The 23,304-nt window shown below is 48.0% G+C and overlaps 9 protein-coding genes across 9 annotated transcripts; 5 read left to right on the top strand and 4 right to left on the bottom strand.

The window, feature by feature from the left end:
• Positions 1-350: 350 nt before the first annotated feature.
• N7508_006411 (MCT family MFS transporter) lies at positions 351-1,685 on the top strand (the record flags this gene model as incomplete). Its single annotated transcript, XM_058464477.1, has 1 exon — positions 351-1,685. One exon carries the CDS (start codon positions 351-353, stop codon positions 1,683-1,685), a length of 1,335 nt encoding a protein of 444 aa, XP_058318330.1.
• An 836-nt stretch (positions 1,686-2,521) lies between these two features.
• N7508_006410 (uncharacterized protein) lies at positions 2,522-4,549 on the bottom strand (the record flags this gene model as incomplete). Its single annotated transcript, XM_058464476.1, has 5 exons — positions 2,522-3,083; positions 3,133-3,255; positions 3,325-3,577; positions 3,639-4,252; positions 4,332-4,549. 5 exons carry the CDS (start codon positions 4,547-4,549, stop codon positions 2,522-2,524), a joined length of 1,770 nt encoding a protein of 589 aa, XP_058318329.1.
• Positions 4,550-6,235: 1,686 nt separating this feature from the next.
• Positions 6,236-6,745, top strand: N7508_006409 (uncharacterized protein; the record flags this gene model as incomplete). Its single annotated transcript, XM_058464475.1, has 2 exons — positions 6,236-6,432; positions 6,502-6,745. The coding sequence occupies 2 exons, from the start codon at positions 6,236-6,238 to the stop codon at positions 6,743-6,745; spliced, it is 441 nt and encodes a 146-aa protein (XP_058318328.1).
• A 409-nt stretch (positions 6,746-7,154) lies between these two features.
• N7508_006408 (arylamine N-acetyltransferase family protein) lies at positions 7,155-8,244 on the bottom strand (the record flags this gene model as incomplete). Its single annotated transcript, XM_058464474.1, has 2 exons — positions 7,155-7,707; positions 7,790-8,244. 2 exons carry the CDS (start codon positions 8,242-8,244, stop codon positions 7,155-7,157), a joined length of 1,008 nt encoding a protein of 335 aa, XP_058318327.1.
• A 1,878-nt stretch (positions 8,245-10,122) lies between these two features.
• Positions 10,123-12,953, top strand: N7508_006407 (glycoside hydrolase family 55 protein; the record flags this gene model as incomplete). Its single annotated transcript, XM_058464473.1, has 3 exons — positions 10,123-10,571; positions 10,623-11,274; positions 11,325-12,953. The coding sequence occupies 3 exons, from the start codon at positions 10,123-10,125 to the stop codon at positions 12,951-12,953; spliced, it is 2,730 nt and encodes a 909-aa protein (XP_058318326.1).
• A 1,197-nt stretch (positions 12,954-14,150) lies between these two features.
• Positions 14,151-14,726, top strand: N7508_006406 (putative GPI anchored protein; the record flags this gene model as incomplete). Its single annotated transcript, XM_058464472.1, has 1 exon — positions 14,151-14,726. One exon carries the CDS (start codon positions 14,151-14,153, stop codon positions 14,724-14,726), a length of 576 nt encoding a protein of 191 aa, XP_058318325.1.
• A 455-nt stretch (positions 14,727-15,181) lies between these two features.
• Positions 15,182-17,136, bottom strand: N7508_006405 (putative GABA permease (Uga4); the record flags this gene model as incomplete). Its single annotated transcript, XM_058464471.1, has 6 exons — positions 15,182-15,393; positions 15,445-16,449; positions 16,515-16,662; positions 16,727-16,774; positions 16,833-16,978; positions 17,055-17,136. The coding sequence occupies 6 exons, from the start codon at positions 17,134-17,136 to the stop codon at positions 15,182-15,184; spliced, it is 1,641 nt and encodes a 546-aa protein (XP_058318324.1).
• Positions 17,137-17,998: 862 nt separating this feature from the next.
• On the bottom strand, positions 17,999-19,058 carry N7508_006404 (uncharacterized protein; the record flags this gene model as incomplete). The annotated part of the gene is made up of 3 exons (XM_058464470.1): positions 17,999-18,327; positions 18,381-18,681; positions 18,735-19,058. The coding sequence occupies 3 exons, from the start codon at positions 19,056-19,058 to the stop codon at positions 17,999-18,001; spliced, it is 954 nt and encodes a 317-aa protein (XP_058318323.1).
• Positions 19,059-20,792: 1,734 nt separating this feature from the next.
• fhpA (flavohemoprotein) lies at positions 20,793-22,052 on the top strand (the record flags this gene model as incomplete). Its single annotated transcript, XM_058464469.1, has 1 exon — positions 20,793-22,052. The coding sequence occupies one exon, from the start codon at positions 20,793-20,795 to the stop codon at positions 22,050-22,052; it is 1,260 nt and encodes a 419-aa protein (XP_058318322.1).
• Positions 22,053-23,304: the final 1,252 nt, after the last annotated feature.

Here is a 23,304-nt window from a genome sequence, read left to right as displayed (position 1 = left end):
CCCCGCTATGATTGAATCATGTCAAATAGAGTAGAGACGAAAATCCAGAATGAATTTATCGGTGAAAAATCAGCAGGGGCTAAAAATGACTCGTTCTGCCCACCCGCGGATTCTCCGTCTTACATGCTCGGCAATTGCGCTTTTGGTCCGTCTCGTCTGCAATTCTCCGTCTCCGATAGCGAGATCTATACAATTTAGAGAATCGGGTTTTATAATATTTGGGGGTTATAAAGATGAATCATTCCCTCCCGGTTCAATAATTAGTCCTGAAACATCAATCAAGTGTTCACAATACCATCTTTAGATCAACTTCCTTCATCTTTATCGACTTCAGCCCATACATACGCACGATGTCTCCTAATCCATCCGATATCGAGACAACCAAGAAAGTTGTGGATGATATCACCCATTCAACACTAAGCAAAAAGAAAAACGGAATGGACAAGGCACCAGATGGTGGTTTCCGGGCATGGCTTATCACAGCAGGAACCGCTTGCATCTTCTTCTCGACATTAGGGTTCGCGAACTCATTCGGCATCTTTGAGCAATACTATCTTTCCCACCAATTGAAAGACGAGTCGGCAGATAAGGTTGCATGGATCGGATCACTGGCAGCCTTTCTCCAATTTGCAGCAGGTGCTCTTGGAGGACCATTGTTTGATCGATATGGAGCTTGGGTATGTTCTTCAATTTCCAGGAAGGATCAGTTACTAACACGAAAGAAGGTCATCCGGCCAGCCGCAATCATGTATCTCTTTGCAATGGTGATGACAAGCCTATGCAAGCAATACTGGCAGTTTATGCTCGCCCAAGGCATTCTCCTGGGCACATCTATGGGTCTTCTGCAATTTCCAGCAATGGCAGCAGTCATTCAGCACTTTGACAAGAACATCGCCGCTGCCTTAGGGGCAGCTGTCTCTGGATCCTCCATTGGCGGTGTGGTGATTCCTATCGCCCTGTCAAAGATGCTGAACAGTACTTCCCTTGGTTTCGGATGGTCAGTTCGAATCATCGGGTTCGTGGTTACTCCGCTCCTAGCCTTCTCATGCCTTGCTGTCAAATCTCGTCTTCAACCACGCAAGACGAAGTTCTTCATAGCATCAGCTTTCAAAACACCCAAGTTCTCTCTGCTTGTTGCAGCAATATTCTTCATGTTCCTCGGATTTTTCACTCCGCTGTTTTACATCCCAACATATGCAGTATCAAGAGGAGTGGATACAACTCTTGCCTCCTACCTACTTGCAATTCTCAACGCTGCTTCGACCTTTGGCCGTGTCATCCCGGGTGTTCTAGCAGATAAATTCGGTCGATTGAACGTTCTCAGCATGGGCGGTATCCTCACCGGAATTATCATTTTCTGCATGAACCAGGCTAAATCAACCCCGGCTCTAATTGTATATTCAATTGCTTTCGGATTTTGGTCGGGGACAATCATCTCTGGAGCTACTGCTGCTTTCTCAATTGTTATCCCGGATCCTCGGACTATTGGAACATACTTGGGCACAGGAATGGGTGTTGCTTCTCTTGCTTCCTTGATTGGGCCTCCGGTCAACGGTGCGCTGCTCAACAAGTATGGAGGATTTTCAGAGATTTCAATTTTCAGTGGAGCGATGTGTGTTTTGGGCGGCTTTCTTACTCTTGCGACCAAGACTACAACTTCTCAAGGTCTTCTTGGCAGAGTGTAAAGGATATTTCAGGAGACTACACCTTGGACAATAGTTCATCAGTGTGGATGATAACGACAGCATGTCTGTCACAGATTTTATAATCAGTCTCTAGGCTAATTTTTGCTTTGGCTGAGCGAATTTGAAGTTGAGAGCATAAGGAAATTCCAACAGTCCGTTAAATATCACATTCTTGTATTCATTTAGAACAAGGAATGGCAGGTACTTACGCTCTCCTACATAATTAGCCCGTCAGTATCAACAATCAAAAATTGACAGTGGACAATAAAGATGTGAAAAAAGAGAGGCAAGTGTAAGTATAATCCGAGGTTACAGTAAGGTAAAGTTACATGTAGGGCTCCTCGGGCTGCATCATGGAATTCATCGGCCAGCAAAGCCAAAGGGAGCTCCTTCAGTCTTCAGTGTATTGGGCAAGCATCATTTTGAAATACTGATCATCGCGCTCGATTAGACGAGGCAGAGTGTTCCCATCAATATGCCTGCGGGCCTAACAAAAAGCCCCTTGGCCGCAGCAAAATAGAGCAAAAACGATTTATGCAACTATAGACTCACTTTGAAGGTCTCATGTCAAAAAAAATCAACGCTGTAACAGTGGCGCTGCATACAGACTTGTTGGCGCTATTGTGTTGCCACAAAAACCTTGGTAAAGAATGATGGAATCGGTAGCATTCATAAACGAAGGCAGTAAACCATGACTATACAAACTGACAAACATGTCAATTATTCACCATAACCGTCTTTCAAATCATACGCAGAAAAAAACAAAAACCAAAAACAAACATCTAAATCTATCCATCACCGCCATCCATTATACCTTTTTATGTGCGAGTTTGCCTCTACCAGATGGTTCCAGAAGTCTGCTCCTTGAACAGCTTCTTGACATTGACATTGCGCCAGAACCAAGTGCAAAGAATGCAAAGAGGAGTGATACAAACTCCAACAATAACCATCTTTCTCTGGACATCACCGTAGGCACCAACAATAGCAGTGTGCTCGGGAGTTCCGTCTGCATACGACATCTGTGTCACCAAGTCGTGGTAGATGCTCGCGGCCTTGCTCTTGCTGTCGGCCGGGAGACGGTTGTAAAGTTCGCCCTCCAACATGTTGTTCCACATTCCACCGGCAATTGCAGAACCGACGGCTGCACCGATCGAACCGAACAGGCCCCAGATGGCCATTACAACCGCCACTTCCTGGTGAGTTACAGTAGCCATAATGGCGATCTGCCCACAGACAGTGAACATACAGGAGCCCAATCCGACGAGAATTTGTGTCATTGTGAGGGTGCCGACGTCGGTTCCTGGTTGGCGGTAGGGGATCAAGAGGGCGGTACCAAGGAGGAAGATTGGAATTCCTGCCATTGCTGTCCATCGGAATTCTCCAGTGTAGCGAATCACCCTGGTGATATTAGTGTCTGATCGAAGGAACATGGATTGACGGTACCTACAGGCCGAAGATAGGACTGAAGATGAAGGATGTCAGGGAGTAAGCATTCAGCACGTAATTGGCTGTGGTGATGTCCAGTCTGTTGACAACTTGGAGATAAGAACTGAAGTATGTATTCCATGTACTATTTCGTTGTTAGTATGTTGCTGTTTCTCTGGCATGTATCGAGGTTTCTGAGAGAGGAAGCACGTACAAGGTTGAGATGAACATAACACCGTACAGGAGCGATGAGCCAATGATTGTTGGCTCCTTCAGGTACTTCCAAGGGAGGAACTGCACCGGCGAGAAGTATCGCTCCCAAACGTAGAATGCGGGAATACAAACCACACCGATAACTTCCATGGTAATGATATATCCACTGGCCCAGCCCTTGGGGGCATAAGAATTGATGCTGAAGGGGAGGAGAATCAGAGAAAACGCTGCAGTGATCAAGATGATTCCAATCACTAAAGTTTGGTTTATTTATTAGCATGAGCTCGAATTTGACATGAGATACGTGATACGCACCATCAAATTGAACAAAGTAATAGGCAATCGATTGCCACCACGAGCGCCCGGAATGCTCTTTTTCCAACATGCCGTTTTTCTCGGCCTTGCGCTGCATCCATAGCATCACAACGGCTACAGGAATACAAACTCCAACTAGGATGATACAGAAGGCTCCGAACGCCCAGCGGAAGTTGAGGTTAGCATAGAACAGAGCTGCGACCTTCGGGCCGGCAAAGGTGGTAGCAATACCGGGCGTGCCGTTGATACCGAGCATAATCATACGGTTCCTGAGAGTGGTCATATCGGCCAACATGATCTCAACGACGTAAGTAAGACCGATGTGGCCGACCCAGTATAGAGTATGTGCGGCGGTATACATCTCCATGCTTGTACATGTAGCCTTCATGATCAGACCGATAACGATTATGAGGAGCATGAACAAGAATCCTTCCACACGACCCCAGATGTCAATGATCTTGGCCAGAGTCAATTTGGAAGAACCGCCCAGAATGGTGGAAACCACGCTGACAACCGGGAGCAGGCCGTGACTGTCGAATGAAGAAGTAATATAGGGGTTCAGAGAACTCTGGACAGAGGACAACATCGCATCTACGAATGACACGAGGTAGAGTCTGTGTTATCAGATGAGATTAGATTTTGGCTAGATGGAAGATCAAGTAGGGATTTTCGGAAGCCAAAGCTTAGACTTACAGAATGAACATGAGAATGAGTGTCTTTTTGTCCCATGAGGCAGTGATTGCTCTCACTCGCTGGACACCACCCTGAAACTCGGCTAAGTCTGCATCAGAAAGACTGGCCTTATCATCAGAGGGGTGATTGACACCCTCGTTCAACTCCATCGCTCTTTCGGCATCACGATTAATGCCACTGGTCGCTGTGACCTGGTCAACAGCAGTCGCCTTTTCCATAATATCAACAGAAAGTCAAATTCTGATTGATAAAATGTTCTCGGCCAGCAAGGATGGATCAAAAAGTTAGTTTCCAAGACCCGACGACGATGCACAGGACAGTTGAGGAGGTTACGTACGGAAATTTTCAGGGTCTTTCCGCATACCAGAGCGAGATTGAACCAGCTCCTATCAGATGATCTGATAATATCCAGCGGACATTCTGATCCAATCAGCAATGATTCAAGGGGCTCTAGTGTGCTACGAAAGTTTGGCCCCACAGGGCATCCGTAAGCTGCCCCAAGGAGACGGCAACATCCGACACTCTTCTGATAACACCTTCACTACTTAGCTTTGATTATCAAATTCGGAAGCCACGGCTGTAGGTCACTCCAACCGACAACATCAGAGCAGCCAGCATACTAGAAACAGACAACCGAAAGGATCCGGTGCTCGAGACCTCCAAGTTTCGGAACTAAGCTGCACCATCGGGGATTGCGCAAATAAATCCGATGTCGCTAATCAAACAAGTCTTGGTCCGCTTGGCGGACAACAAATTAAAACAAGTTAGAGGTGTTCGACATGCGTCAATTTACCAATAAGTCCGTTACCGCTTCAAGGGTTCGGATCAATCCACATGTCATATAGGTCAAACCTTTGATGTAAATTTTCGAATATCACTCTACCTTGGATTGGGTGCCACGAAAATCCAATCTTATCATTGTGGCAACTGATCTTTTGATCTTGGCGCCGGCAACGCCTTCGGTTAAGATGAGGCCAAGAAAGGCGCCAAGGAACCATCTCCCTACAGTAGGCAGAGATCAACAATTTTGAGCTTCTCGCACACTTAATCTCATTTCGGCAACGCGCTGCTCCGAGGTGCCTGCATTGGTAGAATTTTTAGGCGGCAGACGGCGGTTCATGCGGCAAATGTTGGTAGTCAAGTATATCAACAGTCAAGTCCACAGGACCTGCGAACCCGATGACCATACACTCAGAGATTAGATCTCTCGCGTAGTCGACTTTCTGTCTCGGCTAACACAGAAAAGAATCTTCCCTCCCACGCGAGGGGTCATTGAACAGTGCCCACCCCGCACGTTCAAATGTTGTCGAGATGAACTACCTACAAGTAAAGCAAGTATCACGATCGCCCCGCTTGATTATAACACCAGAGAGATTAAAAAGTGGGAGAGTCCATCTCAGAGTGCTATTTTGGGGTGCGTCCATCGAAGTTTGCTTTTTCAGCAAAGGTACTCTCCATACAAAGCAATGATCTACATTCGGGTTCTAAGCCTGTCAGCACAAAAGGTCTGGTGACTGGGAGGCCTTATAGGAGACATCTACAGTATTAAGGTCTGGAAATAGAATCTTCCATCACATCCAATCCCTATACACTTAATTTGCCTTAGATACGTATCCAGGGCTAAGAGTTGACTGGGATACGTCGAACTCACCGCAATGTTTCATTTGTGTTCTCAGCCCCGATTACTGACTACCAATTGTCTATCACAGAAATGATTGTTGACTAAGTTAGTTTCACCGTGGTTGAGATGTTTCAGATGTTGGATGCCTAAGAAGTACAGCAATGGCAGTATACCAAGGGCATAAAAGCGCGTGTCTTCGCAACTCTGGGGCATCATCCAACACAGCTCGAAGACTACTTTCAACTATATCTCAGAAATCCAATTACTCAGTTCATCCGACATCATGAAGTTCACCATTGCGTCTCTTCTCCTCGCCGCCAGCTCGGTGTTCGCCGCTCCAGCCAACGCCAAGCGCGAGAACTCGATCTCGATTAGCGATTTTAGAGCCTCGGCAACCACCTATTCCTCTGCTACTATGCATTTCATGGTCATCGACCCGAACTACCCAGATGACACTCCCACCGACTGCAACTTGATCTGGTAAGATCAATACAGAGAACATGATCACCTGACATACTCGAAGGCTAATTGGCATCTACCGGATTACAGGAGCTACGGATCCTCGCCCAAGCAAAGCGCCCGATGCAACAACGGTCAATACTATATTCGATTCCCCGATGGCGCTGTCGATTTCCACGGCTTTACCTTGGAGCTTGAGCGGGTTGATGGCCCGATCGCTGAGAAGGGACAGGCCTTGCTCAAGTCTGGGACTGAGTGGACTTGCGTTGAGAACCCCGAAGATATGGTTTTGATTCGCTGTGGCTATACCGATGTGCTCACCATGAATGTTTAGTGGATGAAGTAAGAAGGAGAACACTGAGGTGAGGACAGCATGTTGTGATTACTACAACAAGGATCATAAGTCTGTTCAAAGTGCTATGAAGTATTGAATTAGGTCATTACAAATTTCCCGGAGTGAGGGCGCTATTTCATACATCATTTGTGCTCCCATCTAGCCTCTCTTCCTTCGCCCTTTTTTTTTGCCCATTTTTAAGCGACTCGGATGATCTGTTCAGAAAATGTAACCATGGGACTATAAAAAGACTTTGGGTCACTGTTTTTGATTGGGCAATCTTCTTGAGCGAAACCGATGGCTCCGATAGATGTTCGGACGGTATTTAGTTGTCAGATTGAACCCGGTTTATTATCTATGTTTTGCCAGTGAAAGAGACAGCATACAGAAGATCTAGCAAGTTCCTTCCTTATAAGATCTCTGAGCTTGTATGTCGAATACTTTCCCTATCCGCTCGCGAAAGAGTAATCTTGAAATATTTCTCGAGAGCTGCGACGCGTTCCTCATCAGAGTTGAAGGTTTGTAACACCTCCGATGTTGCCCCCAGGCGTCTTTTCATCGTATTATTGAACAGAGTCAGATCACCCACAACTTTCTTTCCCTCATCATCTAGCAACATCCGAACGCATACGACATGAAACGTGAACCAGCTTGCGCGGTTCGTGCTCATGAAGTAGTTCATCATCTTGAAGTCTTCTGGATAGAATTCCATCTCTGTAAAGCAATATGCAGGTATCCATGAGCTGTCCCCCACGCGAATGTCATATTGCCAAAGTGGTTGTTGTCCAGTTCGCCCATGTTGGGTGATCGGTCCATGAATGAGGCGTCCATGCAAGTCACCTGTATTGTGAAATTCATAATTCTGGATTAGAGGAATAGGCTTGTGCGGCCCGTTCGAGCCGAATCCTACGTCTACCAGGTACTTCTGACCTTCGATAGTAACAATGTTGACCATGTGGTTCCTGTATTTTGATGGTTAGTGACAGGCAAAGGTTCAAAAGCGTTGTGCCTTCTACAATATAAGAACAAGAAAGAGACTCGTACCATCCGTCATATTTGGGACCTTTCCAGTTCTTCGATCCAGACATTGGCTGTACGGCTTCATTCACTCGGCCTCCAACTGAGGTGATTCTGTATCCCATGCTTTGCAATACCGCTCCAAATAGGATGTTGTTCTCCATGCAGTATCCGCCTCTATGAGAAGTTGAATCAACGATTTTCTCGAGCACAGTCTGGGTATCGGTGGAGATACTACGGTGGAACGAGTAATGCAGATCGACGTTCTCGAAGGGCACGGACGCCAGTTGATAACGTTGCAATGCTTCCATTTGCGACAATGCGACTGCATTGTTGGTGTTTGTATTCCCGTTCAGTGCCAATAATGTCATATCCCATACTTCGCGTCGCAGATTGGAAGGAAGATTGAGTTTATCAAAATACCGGCTGAGCTGCGCTGGTGAATAGATCGGATGCAGCGGCCAGTCCAGACTTGAGCCCATTTTGAATCAAAGTGTTGCCTGAGTGAATTTAGAAGGTCTTGGCCAACGAATGGAGACAATTCAGAGGAACTTTTCCGCCTGCAGTGAGATGCATGGATTTATCGATAAATCCAATTCAGCTTACTAACGCGACGCCCCTCCCCCCACTTCTGACATTGATTCGCAGATATGGACTTGTTTTGATAGACTTGGCATAGAATCAATGAGCTTTTATTCAGTGTCAGCTTTCAATGGAACTGACAAGACGCATGGCGTACTACAGAGATGTATTACACATGTATTACCTAGCCCTGGGTCAGACAAATCCTTAACGAACACATATTCAGTGACTTCCATTACAAACAATACCAGATGGCCCTGTTAAGCCAACAACTATCAAGGGAAACATCGCGCGGAATGCCTTCATGACGAACGGATTGGGAACAGTTATCGCCGCCCTTGAAGAAATGGAAGTTTTAGCGTTGTGCTGCTTTCACTGGCAAACTCTCACTTGAACGTAAATTGCATGCGATATCTAGAGAGATAGACTATAAAAACGGTGATTGTGTATACCAGTCACACTGCACGACACGTACGCTTCTCAATAGGCCGAGAAATCGAATCAGGTTTGGGTTTTGAGCTGGACTACTCTGTAGACTTAGGACACCATCGCTATTCATGAGTAAATCGAAGTAAGATTTGCTTTCACCGAACAAACTCTTATTTCCTCCGGTCTCTCTGACCGAACGTAAAACATCACCCTATCAAATTTTGATCCCTGAAATTTCGGAGACCGAACCAATGGAAGTAAGTAGGTTGAAAAATTCACGCGTGCATCAACTAGTGACTTAGGGCTTATAGCGGGTGGGTTTACTGACGTGGCTTTCGCGATCGTTTAAACAGGCGTATCTAAACATGGAAGCATATTCTCCGTTGCGTCGTTACCGTTGGTATGTGAGACAGGCGCGGAACGCTGCTAAAACAATAACACCACTGAGTCTAGGCGATGCAAGGGGGGGACACGGGGGCCTTTTTGGGCCGGTGATTAGCCACTACCATGAGTATCTACGCAGAGATGGGCTATGATGTCGTTGCGCTGCATTAAACACCGGGTCACATATGGCACTTGGCGTTGAAGATGATGTAGTGACACATTAGCTCAATTGTAACCAACCATAATCAGGCTTGGAATTAAATTGTAAAGTATGTCTGCTTTTCAGGTCGACGTAATGACAAAGCTGAAAGGAAGATCTGGTGTATGCTGTGGCTACTGAGTGATATATATCTTGAGTACTTCATTCAACGGGGCTTGTAATCCACCGATTTCTTACCTACCCACGATTGAATGTGATTAGAACGATTTACCAAAAGTCTATATGTAAATTAATGTATCAGAAGATGTGCACAACGAAACCAAATGTAATTAGTCGTGGTAGGGTGTGGAGGCTGAGGATTGGTGATGGCATAGGTTCGGGGCGCTACCGATCCGAGTTCGGAAAATTCACAACAGCGACATCTACAAGCTGACACTTGACTCGCAAAATTCGAATTCACATTGCTATCAGATGAGAAGCAAGATGGAAATGACAAGATCCTGCAGCTAACATAGCCACTTCACTTGTTTAACTCTCCAATAGGTTCCCAACCCCCGGGACTTGCAAGGGGCGCCGATCAACGTTGTGGCTCTCTCTCACCTGGCCAGCCAGTATGCGGCCATAACCGCATAAACATTCCAGATACAAATTACCTGATCCGCGCATAACAACATGTCGTGCATGGTGACAGTTGTTTAGTCCGACATTTGTTGAAAGGTATTTCTAATTCTTATCCATTCTTTTCTTCTTCGTGTCACTGCTTTCGCATATTGTTCAGGGCCGAGATCACGGCCAATAATTGATTATGCGGGGTCTGTCATCTTGCGCTGCAATTGCAGCTGTTGCGTTGACTGCTTCTAGTGCTATTGTTCCTCTTCATTTGATTCACGCGACTGAGTCGCCGCGTATCGCTGCTCCACCAGATGGATTTCCCTTCTTTGACTGGAATTTGGCATCTTCGTTAGCAGGACTGACTGGTGAACCACCAAGCACAACGACCCCTATTAATTGGGTTCCAAATTCTTCATCGGCGCCGTTGCCCATCCCGGCAAAAGAGACTAGCGTTTCATCAGCGACATCCAGCGCCGCAAAGACAAAGGCCGCGAAAAGTACAACGCCAACAAGTGTATCTTCAACGACCACTGCATTTTCAACAGCTAGTCTGCCTTCAACAACCGGTGTGCCATTGGTAGAGCCAAGTTTTTCAGAAGCAACACCATCGCAGACGAAGAATGATATCACCGAGCCAGCTGCGTATGTAAACAATTTGACAACGAGTATATTCAAAGCTAAAAACATCTTCAGTTCTTCAATGAAACCGGTCTTTGCCCCTGCAACAAAGACATGCGCCAGCCCTGCGGCCAAGTCTCCGGGACCTTTCTGGCTTGATGAACAAGACCACAATCAGCAGGGAGCAGGCATTGCTCCATACGCTAACTCGACGAGGCGATACCCGGTCTACCGTAATGTCATGGACTATTCGGTTGTCAATGATGGCTCTGGAGACCAAACTTCCAAGTTGCAAAAGGCAATCGACGACGACGGCATGGGCGGTAGTCGCAAAGGCCATGGTGTTACCCGCTATCCCGCTGAAGTGTATCTTCCCGGGGGCGTGTATAGGCTCGGCAGCACTTTAAGAATGACTGTTGGAACCATCATCGTCGGAAACCCGCTGAACCCACCGGTTCTCAAGGCCGCTCCGGGTTTCCAAGGCGGACATCTGGTTATGGGATATGACGAGAACGCTGGCGCACCGGAGACTAGCTTTGCAATGCTGCTCAAAAATGTCATCTTGGATACCACTGAACTTGATCCAAGCCGTGGATTTACCGCTCTCCAGTGGGGAGTTGCGCAAGGATCTGGATTGACTAACGTCAAGATCCACATGCCACAGCAATCAACCGGCCACACTGGTATTGATTTAAAAGCTGGTTCCACTATTGCTGTCACTGATGTGGTAAGTTAAGCTTTAGAGATTGAGGTCGGAAGCAAGCTAACGTTGGACAGGACATCATTGGCGGTGCTGTTGGAATCAGAAACTCGAACCAGCAGGTCAACTTCAAAAACATCTATTTCCAGGCGTGTAAGACTGGATTCCACGCGATTGGTGGCTGGACAGTGCTTCTTCAACGCGCCCGCTTTGATAGCTGTGGCACTGGAATTGATATGACTGGCAATGGCTTGGGAAGCTTGGTGCTTCTCGACTCGTTATCCTTGAACAACGGCCCTATTATCCGATTCTATGATTCATCTCATGACTCCGGCAACCAGAACAGCCAATTCCTGATCCAGAACTTCCGACACAGTGGCGAGAATGCCATTGCAGTTGATACCTCAGGGAAAGTAGCATTGGCTGCGACTTCTCACGTGGAAACGTGGGTCTGGGGCTCAGTCGTTCCCACAACATATGAGACGGGTGTTGAGTGGCGTACTGAGCGCTCTCCCCAGCTTCTTGTTGGTGACAAGTTCTTCACCAAGGCACAGCCTACCTACCAGGACTACGCATCTGCCGATATTGTCAATGTGAAGACTGTTCATGGATACTCAGTCAAGGGAGACGGTAAAACCGATGATACTAAAGCACTGAACGCTATTTTGGCTGAGAACGCCGAGTCCTGCAAAGTGACTTACATCCCCTTCGGTGTTTACCGTGTGTCTGATACGATCTTCGTTCCAGTCGGAACTCGCATTGTTGGGGAAGCTTGGGCCGTCATCTCTGGATACGGGGACAACTTCAAAGACATTAGCAACCCGAGAGCAGTTGTTAAGCTTGGCAACCCAGGTGACGTTGGTCTTATTGAAATCCAAGATATGCGTTTCTCCGTCGGAGAGATCCTTCCAGGTGCTAAGATAATTGAAATCAACGCTGCAGGCAGCGAGCCAGGTGAAGTCGGTCTGTGGAACACCATGGCTACCGTTGGCGGTACAGCCGACACGAGCATCTCTGGCACCTGCACATCCCAGGACCCCAAGAACTGTATGGCTGCCTTCATGGTCATGCACCTGACTGAATCGTCATCTGCATACATCGAGAACTTCTGGGGCTGGACCGCCGATCATAATCTCGACAGCGAGTCACTCCTCACCATCATCTCAACTGGCCGTGGCATTCTTGTCGAAGCAACCAAAGGTACATGGCTCACTGGTACTGGTTCTGAGCATCACTGGTTGTATAACTACAACTTCCACAATGCTCAGAACGTCTTCGCAGGCCTTCTGCAAACAGAGACTCCATACATGCAGGGCCAGGGAGAGTACGAGGCTGCACCAGCACCATGGGCAGCTGAACCAAAATACGGTGACCCTGATTTCTCATGGTGCGCGACAGGAGACCAGAAATGCCGTACGGCATTGGCCACGAACGTGGATGGAGGATCAGACGTCGCGCTATACAATTCAGCGGCCTGGGCCTTCTTCGACGGCTACTGGAACGGTCTCTATAATGAACCCTGCAATGGCAATTGCCAATCGAACATGATGCGGGTGACGAACAATCCTATCAACCTGGTCTGGTACTCAATTAGTACGCGTATGACCGATGTGATGGTTCTTGATAATAAGAGCAACCCGCGTGAGTCCAACCACAAGGGTGGATGGGAAGCTATAATTCAGGTTTACGGCCAATTCACGACTTGATATTGGACGTGGCGTTTTATTGCATCATTTGGACATATGCATTTTGTTGTATAATGAACTAGATTAATTAATAATGATATATTTCATGAATACAACCCTGAGCTCGATGAACTAGGCACCACAATTATGCATAGCAAGCAATAGAAATTAACACGTAGGAAGTATACTCCATGACGTGTACCTTTCACGCCCGTTCCCTGTTTCTTTTTATATCGTGCATTGCCACATTCACGTGATCATGCGCCTCATGCCTCAGTCCGACGCATTCCGAGCTTCGCCTCCCCAGTCGCTTAATCCACAACGAATCATGATACACTGGTCAGTGTCCCTTGGCCTTGTAAATGGTACTTCCAAAACAATAACGCATCACCTCAGGTCTTGGCCATTCTCAAACAAGAGCAATTACAATGGTATGGAAGTCTCCTGAACAGCAAATTATTGACTTCGATCATGACGGACGCCAAGCCCGATGCACTCAACACTAAGATGACCCACCGTATTGGAGAGACTCGAAGGTGTTCGACCACTCACGCTGATTGTCCATAGCTGATCAGTGGAGTCTTTCCCCGGTGGACACCAAATACTCAGGGGGCTCTGTGGGACTGCCGGGGGTTCCGGCGAGTTGTTGGGACGGGAAGGCAGCCAAATACCCACAGGTGAAGGTTTCTAAATCTGTGCTGGCTGTGCTGTATCGCATACGGGCACATGGAAAGCAGGTACAGTACAAGCTCATGCAAGACTATGCAGGCCAGATCTGGCCGGGACGATGAAACGGCCCCAAACAGCCCCATCGCTGCGCCCATATGACTCAGTGGGCCCCGAAATGACGATGGGCTTACCCAAAATTGCATGGTGGGACATCCGATGCATTTTCCTAGCTCGACACTGGTCCCCTATCCCTGAGCGGACCCTGCGATCGACGTGAGAATTGCTCTTCACATGGCTGAGGTCATCTTGCCACTGCCTCATTCGGCTGCCTAGCCAACTAGTCACAATTACACCCCGCTGTTTCTATCAATAACCTGGGACAGGAGCTGCACCTTCATCAAAATTTTTTATAAAGGGTGGCTTTCCCCCAGATTATTTGACTATCATCCATTGACTATCATCCATTGAATCTCAAACTCAATTCTTCACCCACTTTTAATTCGAACCTCCCTATTCAATCTATATCGCAAATTTCCTCACATATCCACAATGAAGTTCTCTGTCGTCTCTGCTCTCTTCCTGGCCACCGCTGCCATGGCCACCCCCGAAATTGGCGACGACATCAACAACCTCGTCACCGGAGCTGAGGGTGTCTACTCAACTGCCAAGGCCGACGGCCAGTCCATCGGCTCTGACGCCGCAGCTGAAGCCACCTCCATCGCCAACGCTGTCCACACTGGTGGTGCCGCCGCCGTCTCAACTCTGACCGGTGCTGCCGGCGCTGCCGCCACGGCTGCCGAGAACGAGGCCAGCACCATTGCCTCCGATGCTCAGAGCCGAGCCAGCGATGCCCGTAGCCAGGCTTCCACCTGGGTCACTGGCCACACCCTGACCAACTCCGAGGGCTCAGCCACTGCTACCGTATCTACCACCATGACCACCACCACTGGCGAGACCAGCTCTACCGGCTCTTCTAGCGACTCTTCCTCCACTGGCTCCTCCGCCAGCGAGTCTGCTTCCGGCTCCTCTTCTACATCTGACAACGGTGCCTTCGCTCGCCCTACTGCTATCGGCGCTGCCGCTGCCGGTATGGCTGGTGTCCTGGGCTTCATGGTTGCCCTGTAAAAGATTGATCTTGGATGACTATCTTTTTTTTCGGGTTTCATCTTGGGTGGCGGCTCTTGATTATTGACGACTTTTGCCGACTGTTTCTTTACGTACTTGCTAGCTCACATCTGGGAAAAGCAGCTTAATGCCGGCGTTTTCTTGTAAATTTATACATATATCCCCCGAACGTACATTTGGTACATTGCAAATAAATTTTATCGCATTGAAACTTTGACTACGCCTCGTATACATGTTACCTTTGATATTCTTACCGACACCCGTCGATGCCGGTGCCGGGACGTGTATGCCATACACTAAAAGTCAAGACCGGCTGGGGATGTCGATGAGATGCAGCTGTCTATGGGCTCCAGTAACCCATAGACGCGAGCTAAATGATTATTGTGATGATTTGAATATAATGGGTATAAACCATGCCGTACTAAGAGGTCAAAGCTAAAAACGACAAGATACATTCAATCCTCCTTACGACTGCCATCGCGAGGTACATTTCCTTCTGACACAGAAGCCATCGGGGCAACGATAGTATTGTCCGAACTGGTGGAAGCATTCTCATCGACAGTCATCTGCGGTCCGGTGTACCAATGTCTGGCAAAGAGGAAGTAGTATATCATACAACCAGCCCAGACAAAGCCATTGATGACGATAGTGTAGTTCATGTCCGATGCTATTAACACATTTAGCCATTTAATCAGGCAGTTCATGGGGCGTGACATACCAGATGGATTGGGACCCTCAGCTGGGAACATAGATAGCACAACACCGAACAGGAGATAGACAACGGCCACGCCGGCAATCGGTTTGCTGAAGCGACCGGTATAGAACTCACCGGGACGAAAGCGATCTTGGCCCCAGACCAGGCGACAAAGAATCGGCGTGCCCCATGATACATAATTACTCGCAATAAATAGCGAGAAGAGCGCATTGGTGGCAGCGGAGTTGATCAAGCATAGCAAACCCAACACAAGACATGCAACCACTAAACCGAAAATGATACGGACAGGCTGGTATTTGATTCTGTTACTGATATGCCGGAAGAAACCAGAGAAAGGGAGTGCACCGTCGCGAGAAAAGGCCCATGCCTGCCGAGAAGCTGCAACAATTAGGCTCAACCCAATGAGGAATTGAGTCAAGCATAAGATAGCCATGAAAACCAAAGCACCATCTTTGCCTAGCGCATCATAATAGATTTGAGCCATTGGCTGACCGAAATCTGTGGTTAGTGTCGCAGTCACGTCCGGATTCATTGATGCTGCGATGATAGAGAGAACTAGGAATCCAAGTACGAATGCGGAGCCGGCCGAGCATATTATACCCAGTGGTACGGCTTTTGCAGCGTGCAGAGCTTCCTCGCTCATGTGCACGCATGAATCGAAGGACGCAATGGACCAGATTGGAGCTAGCCATGCGAGCATAAATCCCCATCCGGTCGGCCAGGTTGTTTCATTGTCAATGTGGCGGTAGACGAATTCACCAGAGTTGAGAGATCCGCCGCGAGTGACCTTTCCAACTGGCAATGCGATGACTGTCGCAATGACGAGTGCAATGTTTATGTAGATGCAACATGTCTGGATCTTCGGCATTATGCGGCCACCTAGGGACGCGCAGATTCCGTGAAGAAGAATCAGTCCGATATAGACAGCATAGATGACGCCGCGAGAGGCAGACCATCCGTCCCCTCGTGCGATTGATACGCATGAGAGGATCATGAGCGCGAGTGTATCTACCATTTACCAAAAGTAAGTAAAGAGATCGACAGCGACGGGTACGTGCAATGATCATCCTCACAGTCCACGGAGCACATGCCTCCAATTAGGCCTAGTGTGTTGCTGTAACCGATCAGAAAGCTAAGCGGATTCTTCCATTTAGTCCCAGCAAAGTAATGAGTCCAGAAATAAAGACCGCCAGCTGTAGGCATCGCAGAAGCAAGATCGGCCTGGTGGGTGTGAGCTCCATAGTTCATACTTGGACTGAAGATCCAGTTCCACACCAGAACATACCATTGCCAGCCCGACCAAGAAAATGAATGAACTCGCTGTGAACCATCCCTGTGTCGCCAAATCCAGTTAATTGACCGCACTAATGAATATGCGATTGATGCCATACCCAAACCATACCGACTGGACCTGCAGGTAGAGAAAATGAGAGCGTCGATGCGATCGAGGGCACTAAGCCCATGATACTAAACGCAACTGCGAACACCTGCGGAGTGGAATAATGTCGGCGGAGTTCCTGCTTGTAGCCCATCCGGGCTTTGCAGAGCATCAGCTTTCAAGATCGCGACCGGACTTCCCCGCAAAAACAACACACGAAGTTACCGTTTCTTACCCAGCAGCTGCACGTCGGCGGGATTCGTGCTGGACGCGTCAGTCGACGCGACCGACTCGGGGTCGGGAGCTTTGGTGTCCATTGCAGACGTGATTCAGGTTGTATCTGGTAGATCAAGAATCGACATGATGGGAATTGATTTGTTTAAATGTGTTCACAAGCAAGCTGCAGTCGAGTCACAAACAAGGGCCGGAGATGTGGATCTTGTAAATCATCCTCTAGCGCCAAAGCTCGAATGGACCAATTATCGCCCTCTTTCCGAGACTCCGCTAATAATTGATGCATTTCCTCCTGTAGGAAAGAGGAGAGGGAGGGTCTGTTATGCAGTCGGATAGGCGAATCAGTTGAGGAATCCTAGGTACTTGTGGCATGGAGGATTCAGGTCCACTTCGCGATTCTTTGGCATGCAAGAGGACTGAACAGGTGGCTGCTGTTCTGCGATTGCTTTTTGAATATTTTGGCAGGAGCCTGCTGTCAGATCTCGGGCACACTTTTATGCGTCGTAGTATGCTCCGCTCAATTAGACTAGAATGACAAGGCTGTGACCACTGACTGGTAACGCCAGTTGCGCGGGAAATATTTCCCAATCAGCGCCACTGGATGTATGCGGCGACCCAAATTTGGAGGGCTAAACCTTTACTTCCCCTTTGTACTCAAGTGACTTTTCTTCTTTCAAAATGAAATTCGGATTTCGATTTCGTGTGATGTTTAACATAAATTGATAATTACCTCCTTCAAGAACCTTCGAACACAGAAACAATACAGACGTGAACGCTGCTCGCCATATTTTGGATGAATATCAGACATAAATGTCCCTTTCAGCTATTTACATAGCAGTGAAATTGCCCGTTCAACAATTGATCCCTCATGATCAATGATTAACATCACCAGCAGGCCGACAAGCTACAGCAAGGCAGGATGACGATCTGTGGCTGACAACCCCACTAGACTTGCTGATCAGGAGGAACCTCCCGACTAGCCTCGCGCTGATGTTGAGAATGACCATTATCAGAGTGAACCTGGTCGGTCATGGTAGTCTCGGATGGAACCATGGACTCCTTTCTTGCCCGGACCTCCCACTCGTTATAGTCCTGACCAGGGTTGATGTTCTGCCACTGCACGAAGCAGAGGATGCCATAGAAGCCGGAGGCGAGGAGGGAACCGAGCAGAGGGCCAACCCAGTAGATCCAGTGGTATCCGGGGAATGTGCGGTTAATTACATCTGGTCCCAGGGAGCGCGCTGGGTTCAAGGATCCTCCGGTATAATAATCACCTGGAATAGATGTTAGGTGGGCGTTCTATGATTAGGGGAGAGACAGTACTGACCAATCATTTCCGCCACGAAGAATGCCAGACCGATTCCTACTGGAGCCAAATAGGTGGACTTGTGCTTCACAACTGCCAGCATGATAATGACGATTACCAGCTGTGCGGTCAGGAACATCTCAATGAAGAGACCCTGCGAGATGGAGGCTCCACCGCCCAGGCGAGTTGAACAGTTCAGTGGCCCTGGAAATAGACAGCTGACCACACCTGCCGCCGCAATTCCGGCGACCAATTGAGCCGGGAAAACGAGTAGCCCTCGCAAAGGCGGCATGCCACCAGTGATAACAAGAGCGAGAGTGACCTGTTTGTTGTCAGCAACTTCTATATTACTCTTCCTTTCATGCTGCTTCATACCGCTGGATTAAAGAGACCACCCGTTACACGGAAGAATGCCCAGACATTGACAGTCAACGAGAAACCGAAGGAAAGCGCCGAGTACAGCAGGTTCGAAGTATTAGGCGGTGATCCAGGTGGTGGCATAGGCGTATTCGAGACCTGAGTACCAGCAAAAGAGAAAAACAGGAACATGAACGTTCCCACAAACTCGCCCATCACACACAGCAAGTTGTACCGCAACTTATCCGGCAACTGAATCATAGGCAATTGACCACGTCCGCCGGGACCCGGCGGCCCCCCAAGTGTCGAGACATCGGCGGATGAGCGCTTCTTAAACCTCATCGCGAAGGAGATGCAATTGAGGGAGAAGCAAAAGAAAGAAAACGGCTGAGATGACAAGATTCGGCAGAAAGTCCAGTCAGAACGGGAACTTTGTCTTCAAACCACCTGCTCTACCCGCGCGAGACCTATATACTCTCCCAGTATTGCATGTCGCAGACGTCACTACAAGCTACGCGAGTCCTGCCAGGCCAGTCCATGTATCATCGATCGGAATGGAACTGAGGAACACAGCCATTGAGCTCGCTTATTGCATACCAATTAGTCCTCTTGGCCAGGGCCTACATACTGAATGGGTCGTGGCGCTGGGTGGTCCATGGACGTATAGATGTCGAATGGTGAGGTCAGCATGTGCGGTGGAGCCAGTCCAAGCATGTCCGGAGTAAACAAGCTACCTTTCTGAGACGGGGCCGCCCGGCCTTCCGAAAACGGTGACGTCGACTGTCTAGACCTTGGGCGAACCACGCGATTATTCAATGGATTCTTCCACTTATTATCGATATTGATTGTCCCCGCCTTCTCCAGACAGCTGTCATTGGGTGGACCCTTCGCTTGGTATAAAATTTGGCAAATGAATCAACGACTCATAGAGCTCATTTAGGGTTTGGCAGCTCGGAGTTCACCGTCCATATAGTTCTATCAGACTGATTGATTATAGGTTGATCCAGGGTTCATTGCACATATGATTAACTGACTCGTGTGAGGCCCAAAAGGATGAATAGGATCTGCTAAGAACTCGCTTCACTTCCATTCCGAAGTTTCGATATCGTTCCCGTCAACTCTCGAGCACTGATAATGATTGTTGAGCATTGATAAGGGATTGCAGAACGGTTCAATCCCCACGCACTCAGTATGGTTCTGTGTTCATATGCACGACCAGGCTCTAAGGAGTCTGTTAGTCACTTGATAAATAATGTACTGCACTATTTCGATATGCTCGGAACTGCCAAGACGGCTCCGGCAAGTTGACCGATGCCTAATAATCGTGCGGGTGTTATTGGAGGAACCCGGGGTGGCCGATCGACGCCGGCTAATTCTCGTCTATGGCATGACACCCCGGGATCGGACGGATGGCGTGTGATGGGCTGTTAGTGATGTGACAATTGTACTATATGCCTGTTCTCGCAGGTTATTGACATTAAATAACTTTAGACATCGCGATGGCATCTGAGGCTTATCTGCGACGAACTACATGCTGTTGCGGGAATCTGTATGATAGGCACTCTGGTAGCAGATCCACAACATCTTATTTGCACCATATTGTCTTTGATTAAGTATCGGTGAACATGCTTATGAATTTGAAGCTTGACAGTATAAATTAGAACATGGTCTTCTATGCCAAAATATCCGAGAAATTTCCTGTGGCGGCCGCCGGGAAAAATCTTCAGAGTGAAACATTCCTTTATTTGCGCAACATCCGCAATATCCTCTTCTCCGCGGAGATGTTTGATCTTTTCGGTGCGAATCGCACCGTTCCAGAGATCATGCCAGGCACATTCTCGGAGTTTCTGCGGTCGATGTTTTTTTTCAATCACCGAAACTTACGTTTTATTACTGCTCCCTGTGGGGAGGATAGTATAAATAGCTGACAGCCAACGACGAGGAGCTGATTATTATTTGCAAATTCTATCAACGCGATTTTATTGCTAATCAAACTCTTATCAACCATTGAAGAAGGATTTCTCCTTCCTTGCATTCCATTTTAAAGATTACACATCGAAAAGGTACTCATCCACCATGGGTTCCATCGCTCCAATGACAGCGGACCAGATTGCCCTAATCAAAGCAACTGTACCCGTGCTGGTCGAGCACGGAAACACCATCACAACTGTTTTTTATCGCAACATGCTCGAAGCCCATCCCGAATTGAACACCGTCTTCAACACCTCCAACCAAGTCAACGGCCACCAGCCCCGTGCCCTGGCCGGCGCACTCTACGCCTACGCCTCGCATATCGATGATTTGAGCGCTCTCAGCGCCGCAGTCGAGCTAATCTGCAACAAGCATGCCTCACTCTACATCAAGCCCGAAGACTACAATATCGTCGGCAAGTACCTCCTCGAAGCAATGGGCGAGGTCCTTGGAGCAGCCTTAACCCCAGAAATCCACGACGCATGGGGTGCCGCCTACTGGCAGCTCGCAGATATCATGATAGGCCGCGAGAAGCAGCTCTACGAACAAAGCGAGGGCTGGACCGACTGGCGCGACTTCAAAATCGTCGACAAGGTCAAGGAATCCGACGAGATCACTTCTTTCTATCTTGCTCCTGTCGATGGCAAGCCTTTGCCAGCTTTCCAGCCTGGCCAGTATATCTCTGTTCAGACATATGTACCGGCTCTCAAGTACAGTCAGGCTCGTCAGTACTCTCTCAGTGACAAACCCCGATCGGAGTACTACCGTATCAGTGTGAAGAAGGAGACTTTTGTCAACTCGGCTGATCCTGCTGCGGTCACTCAACCCGGTCATATCTCGAATGTTCTGCACGATACCCTCAACAAGGGAGATACACTCCAAGTTTCGCACCCCTATGGCGATTTCTTCCTTTCCGCTACCGAGACTGACACCGCTCATCCGGTTGTCTTGATCTCCGCTGGTGTGGGTCTTACTCCCTTGACTTCGATTTTGAACACCTTGACATCCAATTGCCCCTCAAATCGCAAGCTTCACTTTGTGCACGGAGCGCGGAAATCAGGTGCGCGTGCTTTTAGTGAGCACATTGCTTCTCTCATGAAGGAGTATCCTAACTTGAACGCTACTTTCTTCACAAGTCATCCCTCCGCGGAGGACAAGGAGGGTGTGGATTATCACCATGCTGGTCGGGTGAACCTTCAGAAGATTGACAAGAAGGACTTGTTCCTTGATGATGCTAAGGCCCAGTATTTTATCTGTGGACCTGAGAAGTTCATGACGGATATGGAGTCGCATCTCAAGGGCCAGGGCGTCAGCACTGACCGGATTAAGATGGAGTTGTTTGGCACTGGTGGTGTGCCTCATTAAGCATTGCATGAATTTGGTTTAGAATGGCGTTAGAATGTACATATCTCACCTCTTTCATAGTTTATATTACGATTGACGAATACAACACGTTAGACAATCACCGTTTTTCCGTGGACAGTCGTTACATGGTAACTTATGAAAATAGAAGTTGCCATGTGGTTTCATTGCCCTTGGTTTAAGTTGAGGACGTTCAAACGTTCAGCAAAACTTCATGTTTGGCGGAAGCCCCTCTTTTTGATATTTTTTTCTAGTCTCAACGTTGGACTGGGACAAGGTAATTCAGAGACACCGAAGACATACCAGTTCTCTTCCGAATCCCTTAAGAACACTCAAGTCCGTGGAATATGATAGCTTCTTCATGTAAGATGGATGATTTTCACGTTCTTCTTTTGTCTCGGAAAATATTGCGACATCAAGATCGAACAGTACAGTTCTTTCTGGATCACCAGGCACGATGAGAATATTCCTGGGATAGATATCATTATGAAGAACAAGGCCATCGTGTACTTCAGCTAGTGCCTCTATGGCCTTTGAAAATCACTCTTGGGTATAGTTGACGCAGTTAAGCCGCTCAAGGTCTGCCAGATATTCCACTACGATGGTGTTCGGGTGGAGCTTGTTATACATGAAATCTTTGAGCCATGGTTGGGGACACGATGGGTCTACTCTCCCGATAGAACCATAGTATTCTGGGATCAAGCCGCAGTCACAGACATCAACCGCCTGTGGGCTCTCGTAGGCCATCGTTTCGTTGCGAAAGCGATTTATATCACCGCCACGCATATTGAAGCCCGCTTCTCCATTGTCACGGAGCTTTCAAATCGGTTACAAAAATCAATTTCCGAAGAGTCATATACACCACTTTCAGCGCATAGTGGTTAGCTTCAAACGTCAGAAATTGCTGACGCTTCTGAGCAACTGAGCTCCTTTTGAATGTTGCGGAAGCAGGATCTAGGCTGGGAAGCGGTGTGATAATGACTGAAGGCTAATCCAAATTCGACCTCTTTGACCTATTTCGCAAGCAAAGTGGACGCAGCTTGGACTCAAATATGGGCGTCAAAAGATGAAGGCTCAGAAATCGGTTTGAAAGAAAATACAAAGTAAAAGCCGGGTCTCATGCTTCGAACTTACATGTATGTGAAAAGGCGGTGTGGGTGCGCCAGCTCTTACGTGCGTATAGTGTCACTGATGAAGTCTCAATCTTTCAGATTCGAAAGCCTCAAGGCAAGTATAGCGTTCACGTATGTTTCGC

Source organism: Penicillium antarcticum (assembly GCF_028974205.1).
Source record: "Penicillium antarcticum strain IBT 31339 chromosome Unknown utg000006l_segment0_segment0, whole genome shotgun sequence".
NCBI lineage: Eukaryota > Fungi > Ascomycota > Eurotiomycetes > Eurotiales > Aspergillaceae > Penicillium > Penicillium antarcticum.
The sequence above is the reverse complement of the archived record's forward strand: the minus strand, read 5'-3'. Positions and strand labels throughout refer to the sequence as shown.